The sequence below is a fragment of the Opisthorchis viverrini genome (genome assembly GCF_000715545.1).
Source record: "Opisthorchis viverrini unplaced genomic scaffold opera_v5_188, whole genome shotgun sequence".
Classification (NCBI taxonomy): Eukaryota; Metazoa; Platyhelminthes; class Trematoda; order Opisthorchiida; family Opisthorchiidae; genus Opisthorchis; species Opisthorchis viverrini.
The window spans coordinates 358,793-378,437 of record NW_008751842.1 but is presented as its reverse complement, the minus strand read 5'-3'; the positions used below and the strand labels follow the sequence as shown (position 1 = coordinate 378,437).

General features: G+C 43.5%; 2 protein-coding genes across 2 annotated transcripts in view; one reads left to right on the top strand and one right to left on the bottom strand.

Moving 5' to 3' along the window:
- T265_07781 (hypothetical protein) overlaps positions 1–19,645 on the bottom strand; it is a gene marked incomplete at both ends in the record, with an annotated part of 37,014 nt that overhangs the window by 10,800 nt on the left and 6,569 nt on the right. Inside the window, 2 exons of the mRNA XM_009173393.1 lie at positions 9,907–10,193; positions 14,536–14,641. Of these exons, the coding sequence (XP_009171657.1) occupies positions 9,907–10,193; positions 14,536–14,641 (393 nt within the window). The remainder of the gene's footprint in view (positions 1–9,906; positions 10,194–14,535; positions 14,642–19,645) is intronic.
- The window catches only part of T265_14381 (hypothetical protein), a gene marked incomplete at both ends in the record, with an annotated part of 31,725 nt that overhangs the window by 10,700 nt on the left and 1,380 nt on the right, over positions 1–19,645 (top strand). The window contains 7 exon segments of the mRNA XM_009173408.1: positions 2,357–2,520; positions 3,310–3,403; positions 6,042–6,137; positions 9,865–10,125; positions 11,361–11,701; positions 13,517–14,343; positions 17,193–17,683. Coding sequence (XP_009171672.1) covers positions 2,357–2,520; positions 3,310–3,403; positions 6,042–6,137; positions 9,865–10,125; positions 11,361–11,701; positions 13,517–14,343; positions 17,193–17,683 — 2,274 coding nt within the window.

The following is a 19,645-nucleotide window of genomic DNA, read 5'->3' as shown; positions in this document are numbered from 1 at the left end:
GGTACCTAGGCACCAAAAGGGTGTTAAAACTGAATGGTTATTATATAATGTTATCCGCATGCAGAGGATAACCATGAAACCTCGTTAGTTTTACTTTTTTGTTACACTACTTACCCTTTTCTGACTTAATCATATTAGGAACATGCGGTGTAGGTCAATGGCATCGCGGCTGTTGCTACTGTAAGTTCTTGTGTTAGCCGTCAGAGCTAAACTCCGCAGTATCGCTTCTCAATCGCCAGGAAGTTGTTGGGAATATTCCGCCAAACACTGCCTTGAACAAGGCGACATATAGGAGTGTCATCTTCAAGTGCAACTCGCCCATTATGACAACAATTTTTTGTACGCGGCTACCGAACCAACTATTTTTCCGTCAAAGAGTACTATAATGGTGTCTTCACTGGACATTTTTGAAAGGCAGAACTTGGTAGACTAGCCAGTAGAAGTGGTGAGTGAAGGATTTGGTAAGCTCCTATGTTAGAATTGTGTAAAAATCGCTGCGTAGGCTTGTTAACTTTCCGTATAGCTTAAAGTAGTTTATCGTTTCGGTAGGGCTTAGCAAACAATCAGTAGTTTTAGGATTTCCACAGTGATTGAAGAAACCATAAATAATCCCTCAGAAGACTTTGTCTCTGGTGGCCTCAGGAAGTTAAAGAAGTAGTCAAAATAACCGTGCATTATTTTCTTAATTCCAGTAGTAGTGTTGGTTAGCTAAAACTACCTACGTCCGAGTCCTGCCGCCATTGTGGTAAAAATCGTAAACCTCAGTGAGTTGCTCATCAGGAGACATCAGCATTGGCACAGACGCCAAGACTGTGACGACTAGCTGGTGGGTCACCGAGAATAATTGGTCTGATCTTAAAATAAGTTAACAGAAGTACGAAAGTACAATCGGTAGCATAAACTGAAGCAATTAAGAAAGCTGTGGGGGGCAGTTATAACAGTCAATGTGACGCGCCATGGGACAGCAGGAGTGGAGAGCTTGAATGGTCCATGAGGCCTGTATGATTACCGTAACCTCATTACAGACTGTCTTTGGGACTGAAGGAGTTCACATCAGGGAACCCAAGCACTGTTTCACTGCTCATAGTTGGCACAATCCCTTGATTACTCGGTTAATCGGTACAATCATGATGTATGTTTGTGAGCGTGGCGATTCGGTCAAGTGAATGAGCTGATTGACACATTTTCATGAATGAGATGAACAGAATGCAACTACATAGTTTTATCTCAAACGCTTTAACAGATACATTTGACGTCATAAGGTGTCGTTTACGTTCAATGAGAAGAGGATTGACTGCATCGCACAAACTTGATTTGCGAGCTTCGCTCCGTTCAGAATGGCATGAAGCTTGACGCATCACGCACCCCATTCTTCATGGTCAATCCGCATTAGAGTGAGTTTGAAAACACTGTTGTGTCAACACGCGTAAACGGCAGTGCGAATGATTGTCTTGGAGAATAAATGTCACCGATTTCACAGCTATAGATCGGTCATCCCTTGCTTCTGTGTCACCGTACCAAACCGACAACAATAACGGATAAAAACCTGTCTGCTCTGACACACTTTAGGTACCTGGCTGCCATGCCACATGAATGAAGCACGTGGACTGAGATACTACTGGGTTTCCCAAGCCTAATCAGAAGTAGTCGAGATAACTGGTTTGGGTTCAAACCACAGGCCTTCCGGTTGACATCTTCGCACCCTAATCACTGAAGTATCTTGAGTTTATACCAAACTAACGGATGGATCAAATGAAGTTGTCTTCCAGCGATGCGTGTTCTAAGACCGCTTTGAGCGATTAATTGGGGGGCTTCCGGAAGGTATTGATTTAAGATAAGGTTATGTGATTTGGCATTATAATATTGTGAGGCTTGAAGAAATTGGTGGATGACACCAGTTCCTCGTTCTGAACGCGGCAGGGCATTTGCTACTCACTATTCCACTGTCCCCTTGCACCGATTAATAGCCTGTTTGTACGCTGATGTTGTCTTTCGACACTTGCATTCCGCATTGTTTAAATTACTCCGTTAAAGTCGCATGCTACATACAAACGATGCATAGTTGTCCAGTTCTTTCAGCCCAGAAAAGCTGTATCCGATGTTAGGCACGTAAGTTTCTAAAATCACTTAGGGAACTAGTTCGTGCATTGTACGACCTTGCTTCTGAGTTACAATTTTCTGCGCTTCCTTTTTTCCACGCTATAACCTACCGATTGCGGTTGGAACCTGTATGCTCCTGTGTTAAGGTAGCTAAATTATGAACTGTTGGCGTACTTCTTGGCTGTGTTAGTCAGCTATCCCATCTTCCCCAGGTGCGTCACTTGCATATTCATCTTCCTTCCTTCTACGCCTCTAGTTTGCCACTCCACATCGCCTCATACTGTCCGGTAGCCCGATGCAAAACAATCTTCGTGAACTATGGTCCTTGTTTGACTTCGTCTCCCCGGGACGACTGGGACCATTACCGGAATTTATGCAGCAGTTTGCTATTCCAATCACTCAAGGTGGTTATGCCTCTGCGTCTCCACTTCAAGCAAGTTTCCACCGAGTGTGGTTTTTTTGCTCAGACCTTAATCGTTTAGTCGTAAATTGAAATCACGCAAGTTTAGCTCAACCGTAAGTCTCACCCCATGGCTACGATTTCCACTTGGATTTTGTTATGGTCTATCCATAGGCTACTGTAATACAGATGGACATAGATTATCACATACCCACAGGTTACAGTGAGCCAGGCTTTCTGTAGCAATTGTAAGATCTACCACTACTGGAATACATTACTTTTTTGATTAACGGGTAGGTACACCACGCTTTATGCGCATCATGCTGTTGACCATCTGTACCTCTGCTTAATGACGACTCTACACACTTCAAAATTTTCTCACCATTTTATCCTTCTTACTGGTGTATCTTACGGCTAGTCACGCGCTTCACTGACGCTTCAGCTCCGGGATTCACTCGTATCGCGTAACGTACTACGGGTTCTAATCGCAGTATAGGCACGTTCAGCCCTTCTGCCGGCCTCTTCTTGAAGTCACCATAAAGACGCAAAGAACCTACTTTCGAACCATCCGTCACCATTCGCGTCATTTTTCTGTCACTTAAGAATTCAGCCACAATAATCTGTGTACTTTCTGTTTGATAAGTGTGTTGAAAACACACAGGTTTGTGATCTCTCGTCTTGCTGGCTCTGAAATCGCTTTTAAGAAGTCGACTGTTGTTCTTGTGTCAGTATCGATAAGCATACATTCTAGATTCTCAACTATTACGAGCTATTTTCTACTCACTGTTTCAGGTTGAAACTGCATATAGATGTGCGTGCACGTTGCGGGATTTGCTTATGCCTTTCCTCATTCGTCGACTGAAGACTGATGTTCAAATTCAGCTTCCTGCCAAGTCTGAACAGGTTAGACTGCGTCAACTGTTTATTTTTGATCGCAGCTTCCACGGTACCTTCCGGTGTTTCTTTTTATTATTAAGTGTGCGACCGAAGTAGTTGACTTCATCCAGTCACAATAGTAAAATAGGCTATCTCATCGTACTGTTGTCATTATCATACTCTCCTATCCTATCGTTAAACCAGGTTTTTTGTGTCTCGGTGCTCATACGTGGAAATCGTTTTTAGGCCTCCCGTTCTTATTTCAAACAACCCGGCGAATCTGCCCAATGGTTGTGTGGTTCAAATACACTCAAAAACCGGTTAAGGAACTTCGGATACAGCCGAGACTTCGCTTTGTTCACTTGCGTGTTATCATCCCCTAACTGAATTATCAACAACTTTTGAGTTTTTATCCCTGTCCGACCATTTTTATTCACCTAGTGCTAGGCAATTTTGACGCTAGAGGCCAGACAGCTTTTTTCGTTTCAATACGAGCATTACTGTATGGTAAACGGTTTTGAGTATTTCGACGTCCTCTGCACTGAAAAACTGGAATGACTAGTTGAGTAGCTTTGTATTTGTTTTATGTGCTTGCGCATCGGTTAGCGAATGAATATGTGGTTTTTCTTGTTGGAATCTACTGGTTAGGCTTCAAACTTGTTTGGAACCGCATCAAACGTAGTGCCTTCCGTCAGGTGGTTTTGATTCACATCAAGGCTAAGCTGTTCTGTGTTTCAACGTAATACCGCAGTACGCTTAACCGAAAAACACTGAAGCATACATGCATTTACAAGGAACGATCTCCACTGAGTAATGGAAACTCTATTCACTCGGGGGTTCTTCGAACTTTGTCGTGCAATGGAGATTCAGTAGGCCAACTACACTAGAGTAAACAAAGATATCTTCATGAGTAAAACCATTCCTATGGTTGATAAAACTTTATCATAAGCCCACCACCGGTTTCCATCTGTTTTGAGTTGACTTAACCGTAGCTGCACGAACCATTCAAAGCTCCTGTATGCAACTAAGGTGTCAATCCAAAAGGAGTTATCAGTCAGTAGTGGTTAGACTTTACTCGCTCAAGGAAGCTTTGTTTTCCGTAGTGACGTGCCACAATCTTGGTTCTTGAATCCTTGCACTCAGATACATGCCAGTCTCCCCTGATCGGCTAATGGTTTTGTGCCACGTAATACTGTTAAAATACCAAACTGATCGCCAAATTACGTTAACACAACTAGTCGTGCAGCAGGTAGTGATTAGTCCATCGGCACTGAACACACCAGAGTTAACTGAACGTTGTACCATCCCCCGTGAGATTCTCCCAAAATGATCCCCTTCATATCCAAAGGTGGTTGGTCTTTGAATTCATACAATCCTCTGGACATATGGTTCTCCCTTGACTTTGACGCTGTGTGCAATGCGGTACTTCGTCTGTACGGGAGACATGACAGTCAATGACCAAAGGTTTTTGTAATGTAGCGAAATAGCCTTGTAAGCTGTAATACGCGTTTTATTGTAAAGACGATGTTCTGGAGCCATTTTGATTCATAGCTGCCTTGCAACCCAAAGGAAGCACAAGAACTGAGATACCAACCCAAAACAGGAGCAATCAAAGACTAGAGTTCGCTTCGACTGGAGTTTGCTTCATTTGGTTAGTGGAATCGCGCTTTAACCACTGAATCATCTCTCGTTCATGCTAATCCTTAAAAGGTAATCCTTTATGCGCTTCTTGATGTGCACCTATCAGTTGAAGGTAGGCTCGGTCACTCGTCACTTTTAGTGATGGTGCTACCGTTGAGCCCCAGTCGCACGCGGCCACTAAACACACTGGCGCCCAAGGAAAGTATGAGTAGAAGTGTCTCCATCCCCCATAGGTAACGTTATATGAAGGGAGCTGCTTCACTTTCGCTCCAAATGAAACGCGGGATGCTCTGTGTACGGCGCATTTAGTTCAAGTATATTAGGAACGAAGGGCTCACCTGGCATCCATTTGAATCTCCCATTAGTACCACGTTTAGGCGCAAATCGGTGCTTATCTCTACAGCGATAAAGTTGGTTTCCTGGTTTGCCACTGATGAAATTTCTCACAAAGGTTTAGAACATCATAGCATCCAACTGTCATTTGTAACTGTTCCGACTTCCCACAGAGATCCGATAAGTACCAAACCTACGCGCATATTTTTGGAGGATGTCTAAACAATTAACCTGAGTGGTTAGTACGAGAGTTAGTACGGCGGTCGGTTTCCTTATCCTCCTTGTTCTATTCAGGCCTTCCTTCCTTATATAGTTTCAAAACAGTCTGTCGACTATGTCCACTTTAAACTGCTTCAGCCAAATTAGTCAGCAACTCTCGCGTCAACGTATGTTCGATCACTGGCACACTTTTTGGAATTTTTAGTCCACTGTTGCCTACGTAAATTGGCGTGAATGTGCATCAGGTGATTGGTTATCACATCAGTCGCTCTTCTGGTTTGTGCTGACATGTAATGCCAAGGTGTATCCTATTGAGCTTGGATAGTTTGTGATGAAGCGTGAGAATAATGACACGTCAGTAAATGGTTCCCATCTGTTATATACTCATCCCTATTTTAATTCCTGTCGCCAGAAGTTGTACTACTATTCCATCAAAGGTGAAGTAAATTTGTAGATTTCTTTCCCTTTTTAGGTCTTGTTTTGTCGGTTGACCAACTATCAGCGCCAACTATACCGTGAATTCGCGGAATCTCAGCTGTGCAAGGATCTCTTAAATGGCAAAGGAAACGTATGGAAACCGTTTTATTTTTCACAATTAACTGCATGGCCTGTTGTTGCTGCATCGTTTATCATGTTCGATATAGTCAGATTCTGAAAGTTCATTACAAAAGCATAGAAACAGTCTAGATTGCACGGTTTCACTTAACAACAACGTCCTCACTTTTGAATGAAATCGATTCTCGAACGAAACTGCTAACCACTGCCTGCATCCACAAGGAATTTCACGACCTTTCTCTTTGGTTTGCTTTAATAGTACCGATTGAATCTTGTCTTTATATGCTCTCACATTTTGCCTTGAAATCGATTTGCCAAGTTTTACCAGTTTCATTGGTTGACGCTGTGCAACTCGGTCTTACTAAATACCTTAGAACTGACATTCGCGACTTTCCTGAACACTATACCTCAGCTGGCCAAGTAATAATGGCATAACGCTCCTTATTTCTCGATGCTATATGCCTAACAAGGCACTGAATAGGTTAGTGCTGGGTTGTCCCGTCACATGTTTGCGTCCTCACGGTTTTCTTGAGAAACCAATAAGGTCTGCAAGTAAAATAATAGTTCCGTGACGGGACGTCCCTTTACGGTAGTTTTCCGGATGGATTATTCCTATCTCTAACGAAGCCGAGCATCCGCACTTGGCATGACTATAGATTTGCACTGCGCTATCCTTGTGCCGTTTCTCGATACACCACAGTCTAGGTATACCTAATTCGTGCGGGATAGGACGATAGCACGATAACTCNACTGAGAAGATAAACAACTGCCCACTGGTAACCGACATCACAGCTATCACTCAGTGATCGTAGGTGACAAACAAAGCCGGTTATTGATCTTTTATGGAAAAAGAGTTGATATGGATTTTTTAGGTATGCTGAAAAAAAACACGATACTTCAAACTGCACGACACTAGTTTGCTAGGTCTTTACTACTATGAATGCCAGCTTACGTTGATGGGGGCTTTTGGGGATCAGTACTGTCAGAAGGGAGTTTCTGATGTCACAAATTCAGTTACTGTCGTAGCAGCCGTTCGTTCTGCATCAAATGCGAACATTCTGAACACTGATTTTGTGAGTCATATTTGGCCGAGCTCGAACCCATTGAAGTGTTTGCGGTTTTTTAACATTGTCATAGTTCTTTTATTAACCAGTTCGCTTTAAATGCGTATCCATCTATGGTGAGGTTAATGTATGTTGACCGAATTGAGGGACTTGTGACAAAGGTTCCGGACATCCTCTTAGTTCATAACAATGAAGGCGATTGGCACCGTTTTGGTATGTCGATTCGAGTGAATAACCGTTGACCAGCTAGATGTGACATCTTCCTGGGTGGGGTTCTTGGGACAATATGGCCGTTTATTAAAACAACTGCTGTTATTTACTCAGTGACCCGTTGAAACTACCACTTTCATTTCAAAGCTGCCTCAATTTGAAAGGCTAATAATTCAGTAGGTCTTTACCTAGGTACTATTTGCAATGAACTAGTCAGTCTATTCCATGACCATTTTTTTGAAATTTTCATTGTCGTTCGTGAACGATCCATTAACTGCATAGGCTTATTAGCTTAATATGTGCAGTAGGGCTTCACTGATACAGAATTCACGATTATTCTCCGTGCTCTTATGGGAAACGTTCTTTTTTTCTCCCCAGGCTACCAAAATGTTGGGCGGGTTCATCAAAGGGATGGAATCCATTTCATCATTCAAAGTTGGCATGACTTGTTAATTAGTCTGTCCTTTGTCAGGAATATCACGGTAGTTCCTTAATGGCCAAAGTAGTCCTGTTGTTTTTAGCCATCCTGTGTGACTGCCGTAAATCTTGACCTGTCAGAACCGATTGCATACACTGACGTGGTCGATGGAATGTCTGTAAGTAGCTGGATTATAGTCGTCACAGCGTACAACTGGTGAGTTAGCCTAGTTGGATAGGAGCCTAATAATTTCTTTACTTCGCGCGACTCCTAGGCTCAGGTCTCCCATTTATTACGGAATCTACCGTACAGTAATCTAGTGGCGGAACGGGGTTGCCGACCCGGAAGGTTGTTGTGAACTCTTCAGAATAGTGGCTTCTTTTTGTATAGTCTTTCTTGGTAGATCATCGTATCCCTACGTTTGCATTGCACTCCCTACTTCGTTTCCGCGGTCATTTGTCCATGCGTAGTGCCTAATGGGCGTCGTTTGATTCCGACCCAAATTCTAATGTAGATGGTATCACACAGCTGAGACTTATTTCGTGGATATAACATATTATTCGCACCACTGTCGTGCAATCAGACCAGTGTGCAGCTTGTCAGTCATATGATACTTAGCGGTTTGGCTCGATTGATGTTTTTAAGATCTGTTGGAGCTTTCTTGAGATCGTTTTATGCTTACATTGACATGTATGGACGTTATTTGACAAATTTAATGTGGTTCTGCTCAATTGTGACTGATGTATCGCGTAATTATTCACATATTTCTGGTACTCAACGACTCGTGCCGTCTATCCGCTCATCTTGCATGCAAGGTGGAACGTGATTTATTTTCTGGTACCGCTTTCGTCTCACATCCGTTTCGTATCGTTTCATGTGTAAACGGCCATCTGGGTATGGATGAGCTTCTACCGCAATTCGCCTAGAATTAATGAGAGGCGTCTGTTCTCGTTCGGAGTGATATTTCCGAGTAGATCAGATGAGAAGCGTTCGGTCGTCAACATGCAATTTGGAAAAGCCGTGATAGAGGAGGAAGCACGCAGTTTCCTGCTTACAAAGCAGCATACAGCTGCACTTTTCGTTTGCTACTAACCACAGGTCGTACCAGTAAATGAACAAACCAACATCGAGTAGATCAAGGTACCTTGCTTGGGTGTTACTAAGCTGCATAGGATCTAACTTTGTTTGCTAAATGTTGGTTAATATTTGATATTTGGTAAAAAGTTCCACTATTCTGACTGACTGTTTTGGATGTGTCAGATGGCACACCAGGTTGGGATGCCGCTGTACCGTCGTGAGGTAGTTACTGGGAAATTTCGACGTCGCTAAGTAGCTTGACCAATGCTCATGCAGGAAAAATGATTGAGTTTTGACTTTTCAGCCTTTTTGTGGCTGTTTTGAGACTGACGCCACTGACTTTCCAGTTGATACATCTTACAAAATTCCTGCCACTGAACCCTGATTGCGAGATTCACAGAATCGTTGTCCCGATATAGCACAGTGACAATCATTTTTCGTCGCCTGTGAAATCCAGTCTGTTTATCGGATTAATTCTAAGCCTCCATGGGTAAAGCAGTTTACTAGACGCAGTTGAACTCTGGACTGACAAAGGGTTGTTCGCTGGATGGAAGGTGTCAGTGACGGTTGTAAGTTGTCAACCCGGTCTCCGGGTTCGAGAGGAAATATCCTCATGGCCAAGAATTTTTTTATTTCTTCCAGATCTTCGTTTTCGAGAGATCGTGCTTGTCTGAACGAACAGCTTCCGCATGGCAAGACACGATCATCAAGACAACAGTATAACACATCAGTATTACACAATACTTTTTATTTAGCCTGGCGTACTCCGGGCCATAAAGGTGACCTTGAATGCCCAGCTTTACGTGCTGTGTAAGGTCACTGTATGCCGGATTGTTTTGTTTGAGAAACTCTGTTTAAAATTCATGTAAATTTACTGTGTTTATGTCAAAGATGAGCTGGTTGTTTGGTCTGGTTCCACCCATAAAAATTGTCTTGTTCGCTCACTATCATTCACCCTTTATTGTTTCCAGGTTTTCACTGCGCTAATTCTACTGCGGAAACTGTGTAATCACCCCGATTTGGTTACCGGTGGACCAAGGGACCATATTTTGTTGGGAGCTGAATTACCAGAGGATGATGTGGATGTCACTACAGTCAGCAGGATTTCTGAATACGGATGGACTCGTTTTGGCTGTCCTCGAAGGTCTAGTAAAATGCTTGTGGTTGCCTCTTTGCTACGAGCATGGTCAACCCAAGGACACAAGGTTCTTCTGTTCTCACAAAGTCGTCGGGTAAGTTGCGCAGGTCCCGAATCCCCTGTCCGTTCTGATCGCTTTTTCGGAGGTTTGTGACTTAGGTTCTGCAGCAGAACCAAGGCGCTTGGAGAATTTTGGTTTCCTAAGTGAATTTGCCGTTTGACTGAACGGCTATAGCAACTCTCATCTGCAGATGTATTCAGTGTTTCAGGTAATCGGTTCAGTTTGGCTCCATTTTCTAGACCTATTCATGGTCTAGAAAATCGATTGGCTGGTCCATCTCCTATGTGGTCTGTACAACTGGGAATCACTGTTTTTGAATACGTCTGATCGTAAAGCCCAGAGCTCTACTCTCAGATAACTCGCCATTAGTGTGTCTCACCTGAACCTGTCACGTTTATGCTTGCATCTGTATATGGTGGTGCACTGTGTATGCTCCTCTATTTATCTTGACCTTTTTCATACCCCCAGTCGAGTTCAGGCTCAAAAAAGGCCCTCCGAATAATGTCCGCAAAATTTCAGGTACTATCCCATCTTGCTTCGACGCATACTGCATAACTCCTTTCGTATTACGGTTCAAAAAGGTGGATTGTGTACTCCGTCCTGCCAATTGATAGGTATGGAGGGTAACAAGTTTGCTGCGTGAAGAAACGAGTCAGTTGCTTCCATACACTGATACGCCCTTCATCAGTCGATTCGTAGTCCCCGATCGGCACAAGACGCACCCTTGTTGGCAAATGCACACACCAAACAAGTAGCGCTGGGAATCCTTAAAAAAAACAGAAAGCAGCTCTGGAATTGGTTAAAGTTCGTGAATAGAACTAACTCCATGTATGAAGTAGTGTGGAGTTGTGTTCTACCATTACATTTCCATCGTTCCTGTGAAATTCGGAATGAAATTTGTGATGGAATTCTGCGAGATTCTATGAGGTTTTGCAATCTGGGTTGGGTCTTTCCATTTCATTCAAACATCGAAGGCTTCTTCCTCATTTTAAGACAAAGACTCAGCCCAGATCACTCGTGTTCTCACTGATTTCGTTCAGTTTTCGAAGGTTATTCTGCCCCTGTGGAGCCTAATTTAGCGCGGAAGCTATTGCACGAACTACTGACCCAGAGGTCTTTGTTTCAAATCCACACGTGACTCTTCGGCCATCCCTCCAGGCTTGGGTAACCTGATATCTGTTTTCGTTCTTTTTTAATAGTGTTCGGAAGCTACGCACTGAAAGTGCACCACTGTGGGATACTGAGTTTGCTTTTCTTCTGACTTGCAGATGTTGTGTCTCCTGGAACGTCTTCTGATCACATTAGGCATCACATACCTTCGGATGGATGGTTCGACCCCAGTCAGCCAACGTCCCGCTCTCATAGACCGTTTCAATCGTTCAACCGATTCTTCGGATGAAAACATATTTGTATTTCTACTAACGACGCGTGTGGGCGGTCTGGGGATCAATCTAACTGCTGCTAACAGGGTCCTCATTTTCGACCCTGACTGGAATCCGATGACTGATTTGCAGGCCAGAGAACGGGCTTGGCGAATCGGTCAAACCCAAGATGTAATTATCTATCGGTTGCTAACCAGTGGCACGATCGAGGAGAAGATCTATCATAGGTAACTATCTTGCATTTTTAGAATCCTTCTCTTTATTTATGAACCGCTGCATCTAACCTCCTCACTAGGTCGCGTATGAAAGTCTGCGTCCGAGTTTTGGATCTCCAGTTTATTCATATTGTAATTCATCGTTTGAATCTGTGAATTACATACTATATATATTATACATGTTATATTATGTAGATGATGACGGTTACGTCAATATAGCATTGGTTGTTACAGAGGGGAATCACATAAAACCGTTTAACCGCGGTAAGTAGCTTGCATGCAGCCTGAACTTACAGTCAGATTAGGGTAGCTCCAAGTCGTTCAAGAGTGAAGCGGAGGGATCGCAAAGTCAGTGTTCGATGAAAACTAGAAACCCTTCGGACACGTGCTTGTTTTAGCATCTTTGACTGACACATAAGCACTGTGGATCGTTCCAATAGCTAGTATCCGAATACATGTGTGAAAAACTTGTCTCAACTTTATAATTGTTCAGCTATAGCCTCCTTTCGGTGCCTAGCTGCTGTGTCACTATAAGGAAGCAGGCGGGTTGGGATACTACCAGGTTACCGAAGCCTAGATAGGAGAAGTTGAGAATCTGAGTTTGGATCTGAACCACAGGCCTTCCAGTCAGTGGATTTGTGCTCTAACTACAGCCATCTCGCTATCTCGGCAGCGATATTTTCGGTCGAATCGCGGGATGACATGAAAAACAAAAATTGTCAGTTTAGCTGAAAAAATGTCTTTTTGAGCCAGTTGGCGTGTGATGTATAGATCAATGGGAAAGTTGTTTCTTATGCCATTGAAAGGCTGTCAAACCGACAAATACTGAGCGCACAGTTTATTAGAAAACCTGTTAAGCCACTTCTTGTTACTGGGCTCGATACCTGCAATCATTGTTGATGATTTTACTTCCGTGTTTCAGCTGGACTTTTTCAACCTGGAATTCCTCCAGCCTTTGATCTTCATTGTTTCACTATACACGCTGCTCTAGACACCTCTTAGGAGAATGTGTTGCAATATAGGAATTAGCGAAGCTAGAATAGCAATTGCAACATTACGAGCGACACTGGTCTCTGACAATGGTACATACGTAACCAATCATTTACTTGAAAATGTTTCCTTGCTGCTACCATATCGTGCCTAATGTGTGTGGATGTAAAGCTCAGTCATCTAGAGATCCCAAGTATTAAAACCTCCAAATTTCTGACAAACACCTTCACTCCATTCAAAGTACTAGGATTTATTGTTGCACTATATTACAGCATACCATACTACACTGCGTTATACTGTACAGTATACTCATCAGTTCCTTGAGCACTGTCGCTCTCCCATCAAACTCAACTGTTGGAAGTCTGGGGACACCTCCACAGGAATAATGGTATTATCCTCAGTAGCAACTGATACTGTGAGGTTGCCATATCAGATAGACCTGGTAACAACGTGGAATGTCTGTATAAAGTTTACTAACGTGCAAGAATTTAAAAAGAGTATCCGGTTTGAGGTGATATTTTCTTTATGCTGATAAGTAACGGCACTGTGTGCCATAGCTTATATGTTGAGTTCGTCAGTGCTCTGTAGCTTGTTCGACTGTTTAAGTTGATCATTAGATGACCGCTATGTGACCCACCAGCTTTGAGAACTCAGCCTCCTCTCTCTTCCCCTGCAGGCGACATTTTTTCTCTAGCGGGCAGTTTTACTGCAGACTAGTCTGTGATTCATGGTGTCAGTAGGACGAGGAATTTACCAAACAGTAGTTGGCTTGAAACTATGTGTCCTGCAGCTTCTTCTGGTTGGGTTTAAAAAAATCTTTTTCCGATGAAATTACAGGCAAATCTTCAAGCAGTTTCTCACAAACAGGGTTTTGAAGAATCCTCGGCAACAGCGTTTCTTTAAAACGAATGATCTGCAAGAACTGTTGAACTTTGATGACGGCGAATCTGCATCAAGAACGAAGGGCCAAGCTCCAGAAACCGCGAAGTACGTCCATTGTGAAGGCCTTGGTCACACTGTACTCGATGCGTCCAAATCTGTGATCGGTAATCCGAAAATACCGAACCGGTTTGATTTGTTGCAAGCCCAAGGCAAAGTTATCGTAAAGGAAACGACGGAAGATGAAACGGGTTCCGATGATTCACATGAGGAGGAAATTGCAACTACAACTACTACTACTGATGCGCAACAGACGTCTGCTCAACCGCGCAGGGTGGATGAGGCGCGGAAAGCTCAACTTCGTCAGCTTGCGCGTGAGTTAAGTAAGCGCATTGGTGAGGGTCGACTTAATGAAGATAAACCTCTCAAACTCCGAGGCAAACTGCGTCTGAACCACACTCAACGACGCGGCACGAGGGTTGATGGCAAGCGTATTCCATTAATCAGTCGTCGCGCGGTCTATGACTATGGTGATGTGGACACCACTCCAAGTCCGAGTCACTCTAAGGATTCGTCACGCGGAAAGTTACTTCCTGTCGCAGATGAAACAAGCAAAGATATGTTTTTAACTACACTGTTGGCGCCAGATGGTGTCTCATCTGCAGAACTTCAGTCGAGCATGAAGGCCAAGCGATCTGTCCTGGATGAAGAATTACGAGCAGAAGCTAAACGCGTGGCTACCGAGGCCCTGATCCACATACAACGATACTCATCTTCGAAAACACGTAAGTCGACTTCATCATTATTGAATTAAAAATTTTCGGTGACACTTAGTGATTAATACAGAATATACCGCACCTAGTGTGGGAAACGGTCAGTTGTCTCCTTGAGAGAGACGTCCGAAATGAATATATAGTTGAATGAGACGTAAGGTGAACTCCATAATATGTGATCAGCTTCAAAGCCTCCTTAGTTACCTGTCGACCTGGCCTATCTTCGTTACAGGTGTCCGTTACGTTTATCCGCCTCGGTCGTGCAATATCACGACTGTCTGCTAATTGTTCCAGGAACATATTGTAAGTCCTTAAAAATTCGGAAAAAAGCCATATTGTGCTAATCGCATGGTTGTATGATTTCTTTAGATGGATATAAAAAACGACTAATTAAGAGGCGTTCCGTGCCAGATAACCGTAAACGACTCGGCATGAGTTTTTCCCGCCATGACATCCTTGTCTAAAAATTCGTTAGCGACGACGGATGAAAACTCCCTTTCGTCATCATCGTCATCGACAGCATGACATCGGTGATTTAGCACTGATGCTTCACTGCCGCACAACCAAGATTTATTTGAAATCCTCATTGTGAAGAAAAGAATGAAGGCAGGCGGGGAAGGCCTTAGTGCCAGCTTACTATAATCATTCCGAGGTGTCTACACCAGACACTCATTCAGGCGATCTGTATAGAAACTGTCAACAAGAACACCACTGACATCAGTTGGCAGCCATATCTTGCAGTGTCTCCCCTCCTTCACCTGTCTTGAAGTGCCTGTATGGTGCACGGGATTTCGTTTACTTCCAGGAGCACCCAAGGAGGCAGTTGCTGAATGCGACCGTTTGATTTAATATCCATGTAGTTTGACTTAAATGATGTCTAACTGAAGGTTCATTTTTGCCTATGGAGGAGTCGACCTGTACCAACGATAGTCGTTGCAGCTTTCTAAGATGGGCGTATGATCCTCTGCTCAGCTGGTTGCTCGCCGCAGCTAGGGCCATCTGGTTAGTAGCAGTTTATTGTAGGTGTCCTCTCATCAAAACCCCAGGTGATTACCAAATATACGCTACGGTCTTTTGATGCTTCCAACATAACATTCTCTTCTTTTTCCCCGTCAGTCTACAAGTACTCAATATTATTGGTCTTTTTCGCGGGAAATCCGCAAAAGTGTACTCGAAACAGGAAATCAGTTAGGTTGTGTTACTAACCACTCATTCATCAAAAAGGACATCTGAAGGCACGGACTTTACCTTCGCCAACCAGTTACCCCGTGTAAGGGAAACCCAAAGTCTTATTTGAGGACCGGATTTTTCTAGTTTCAACCAATAAGATCTCACTTACGCCTTCAACCTCGTGAACTGTTGATAAATATGATTGTCTCATGAGATTTAATGGACGCTCTGTTCACAGCGACTGAGTTCAAACATTCGTTAGGTGCACTGTATCATTGGTTTTAGTATATTCCCCTAGAAATCTATCACTTTGGATGCGTCCTAGATGGTAGGTCGTTCGTATCGTTCAGTGACCATAGCCAGTTGCAGTGAAGGTGAGATCTGGAAGTTTTGACTGTACGGAAAGAGAACCGGCGTAGTATTGGATTAGGTTAAGCAATATTTTCTGCTCACATATGTTGTTGAATGAATGTTGAATCCTTCAAAAAAAGAATATCATATTAACTGAGACTTAGTTCGTTTGTTGCCCACCGAAAGTGCCTTTTCTCCCTGTTTGGTTTCTGTTAAATGAGGTCGTGCTGTTCTCTGAAGTGTACTCTCTTGGCAGAGAACCAATGAACTAAAATGTTGTAGCTAATTGACCAAAAGTGTTCAGACTGAAGTTTTACCCCTCCAGAAGGATTCATCGTATTGTGGCAAGGCAGGCGCCACCAGAACCAGCGATTACAAAAGGTAGGTGCCAAATGATGCACTCGGCTGCAGGTACACGTCAACATAACTTAGAGGGACACGGAAATCGAACAAAGTGGTCTGGGAGTTCCGTCGATACGGTCCAATACTGCAGTTCAACAACTGAGGACTATCAAGAGCAGTCGAACGAAAACTTATGCACCACAGTGTGCCACAAAAACTAGAAATGAATCTGACACCTAATCAGAACATGGCGCCCATTAAACGAAGAGTGCAGACCACGAAAGCATCAGTAGTGATTGCTACATGAGTAGGAAATTTACCCATATTTAAAAGGTTAGTCGGCTGTCTGTGTGACTAGTTACAATAAACAGACATTATCCCCGCCAACCTTGCTGTTGCGTACGACAAGGCTGAATTATCGCCTACATCCGGACGCTTAATATGAACTGATCTGCTACTCTTCTATCTCATGCAGGAATGCCATGTGAAAGACCGTATGGCGAATACCGGTTTTGTTTCTTCGCTGTGTACTCCGCACAAAGGAATTGATACGTTCCCAGGTTTCGTGCTGTCTGTCTACCCTTTTTATCGTCACTCCATGGTCAGTTTTATGCATACATTGAACTTAGGATAACCAATCCACCCCGTATCTCTATAATACGGGTGGTAACTTTATGTAGCCCACATTCACCGGGTGGAACTAGTGAGTGTTTTCCATTTGTCTAATCGCTTCACTCATAGCTGACTTCATAACTTTTTCCCGGAATGTTTTGACGTCTCACTTTGACACATTCGCTTTTGCCGGAGTCACTTTTGCAATTCGTTTTCCTAATTTTGCGCTCTATACAGTAGAGTTTCTTGAATCATCTGGAAGTGTTTCTCATACCCATCTATCTGTACGAGCGTTTCATTTGATTATTACCCTCTGTTTGCCCTACTCAGCTTGTCTAAACCTTCAGCTTTGGTTCTGATTCTGTTCTTATTTGTGTTTCACTTAGGTAAGGATCTTACATCCATGACAGAACCTGGAACCTCCAGCTCCATGCCTACATCCTCAAAACACACCGCACCCATAAATAGCTGCTCGTCTGGCATACTTCATGCGAAAAGGAGTAAGAATGATAACCCCACAAGTTCTGGCAATGTGCAAGCCAGTGAACAAAGTCGTAAACGCAAAATGATCCATCCCGTCTCAAGACCCAAGAATTCCACTCCTCACCTTTCGCACGTCTCACATGTGCTTCTTCACGACCAATTACTCGATGACTTTACCCAAGAAAGCCGAATCGATCATTCGTTTTACACGTCTGAAGCACGTCGCCTGGCAGAAGTAATTGCAGAAGAACTGCTCAGGGAAGCTCAAACTTCATTTGATCCACAAACTCCGGAGGCACATTCGTATACCAGTGTGTTGTCTACAGTGAGACCGTTCGGTCTTGTTCACAATCGGTTTCTCTGGAATCCAAGTGAACACCAAAGCCCAGCCCTCGTAAGTTATGGATTCGACCACTTTGTACCCAATGGAATGTTACGAATGGGGCCGTGTGGTTAGGACTCCGTTCAGGTGACTTAAAGTAGTCGCATGAATCATTTACATTACCATTGTTTCGTTCACATGGCTAGAGTTCCACTGATTGATTATTGATGAAGCTGTAAATTCCCATCTAACTATTAAATTTCTTTGTTTAACTTGGGGTCTGAGATCGCTCAGCGTTTACGGCGCCAACTACTCACTGGAAGGTCTGTGGTTTGAACCCGATCTCAGCATCTCGATTGCTCCTGTCTAGCCTTGAACAACCTGACAGTGTTGCAGTCCTCGTTCTTTCTTCAGCTGGCTTAGCAGCTGGACACTGCAAGTGTCTTACAGCTGAACTGTTTCAGGGTTCTTCAGAACTAACTGCGATGACCCCCTACATGAACCCCCCAGTGTGTGACCCATGTGTTTCCTAACCTTCGGGTCATCTAAGCCTATCTACTAGAAATGGATGTGAAGTTGTCGATCTGGTGGCTGTATTATGTACTGCAACATCCCACGCCTGTTCAACTCAGAATTGGCTAACCTAGAAAACAAGGCTAAACCGCAATCGGTCCGGGAATGTATCGAATCTTTTTATCATCCTTGCCGGGGAAGGTAATGTGAGGCTTGCACAATGAAAGCCACTGATGTGTGCATTCACATAAAAAAACGCCAACCAAATGGCTAGATCCTAAACGTGCAATGGAGGAAAGTTTTATCTTTGAGATTGTCGTCTTGAAGTGATGGATCAACCCACACAGGTTGACCCGGTGTGTTAAGCAAAACTCGGCTCAGCTTGTGTGCATGCCAATTAGCAACCTGTTTTAGCACTTAATAAGTGAAGAACCGAAAGTAGACCGTCATTTGTCAAACCTACTTTATTTGGAATATGAAATTCTGCTAGCTGATGCGGGTCATGCTGAGCGAACTAGCCATTTACGCCAAAACTTGATGCAACAGATATCTCGTTAATTGACACTAGAATCAATAGAGATCGACTCTGTGCCTTACTGTCGCATGTTCTCTAGAGCTCCATCGTCTGTTGGATAGATGCTATACCAGACGCCCGATTTTTATATATCTGACCAGGCGGGCTGGCACTCGCTGGATAGATTCCCCTTATTCCATTGTCAGCTACTGAATATGTGATACTCGCTAATTCGGAACCCCCCTCTGTTAAGTCGAATGTTCCGTGAACTTTCACTGGACAAACCAAACAAACAAACAAACAAAAACTAATCCTCATACGGAATTAGGGCTTCCTCTCCAGCTGGGAAAATTGTAAGGTGAACAGAATTTGGTCTTACTGGTCACCCACAGTTTCCACTCTGTGAGAGTAGCATTCGATGTTCGATTAGCTCATTGGCACATAGAGAAAGCCGTCCGACCAAAGCTTCATGCTTTTTTTGAAGTTAAAGCAGGTCCGTTCCCAATATGTACAAACGTTGCCAGTCACCTTCCATGTCTAACGTAACCTTCCTGGCATCACATCATTCCTCTACCAGATCCTTATAATATCAGCTTTTGGTGCGTACGAATAATTTGTTCGATCGGATTATATACCAATATCAACAATAAATAACATTTAAGTATCGCGATTTAATTGACTTCCTGTGATCACCAACTATAAACTGACAGTTCAATAATGAATTAAATCAACGTGTCGTCCTGTGTTTACATGGAGACCAATCGATGTTCATGTGGGGTTTCCCTAACCCAACACCTGCCCCCTGCCGGTCCATCCGTTCAAAGACGTCATACCAGACAGAGTGGAAAGCCAAGGGGAGATCAGATCTGGATTTGATTGTGCCGTACGAATACCTTAACTAGTACACGCGGTCCGTTTAATTACTGCTACGCTATTTCGGGCCCATTCGCCGTGAGGTACTGACGGATATTCCGTTTCCATGCCCTTTTGTTTCGTATTATACCAAG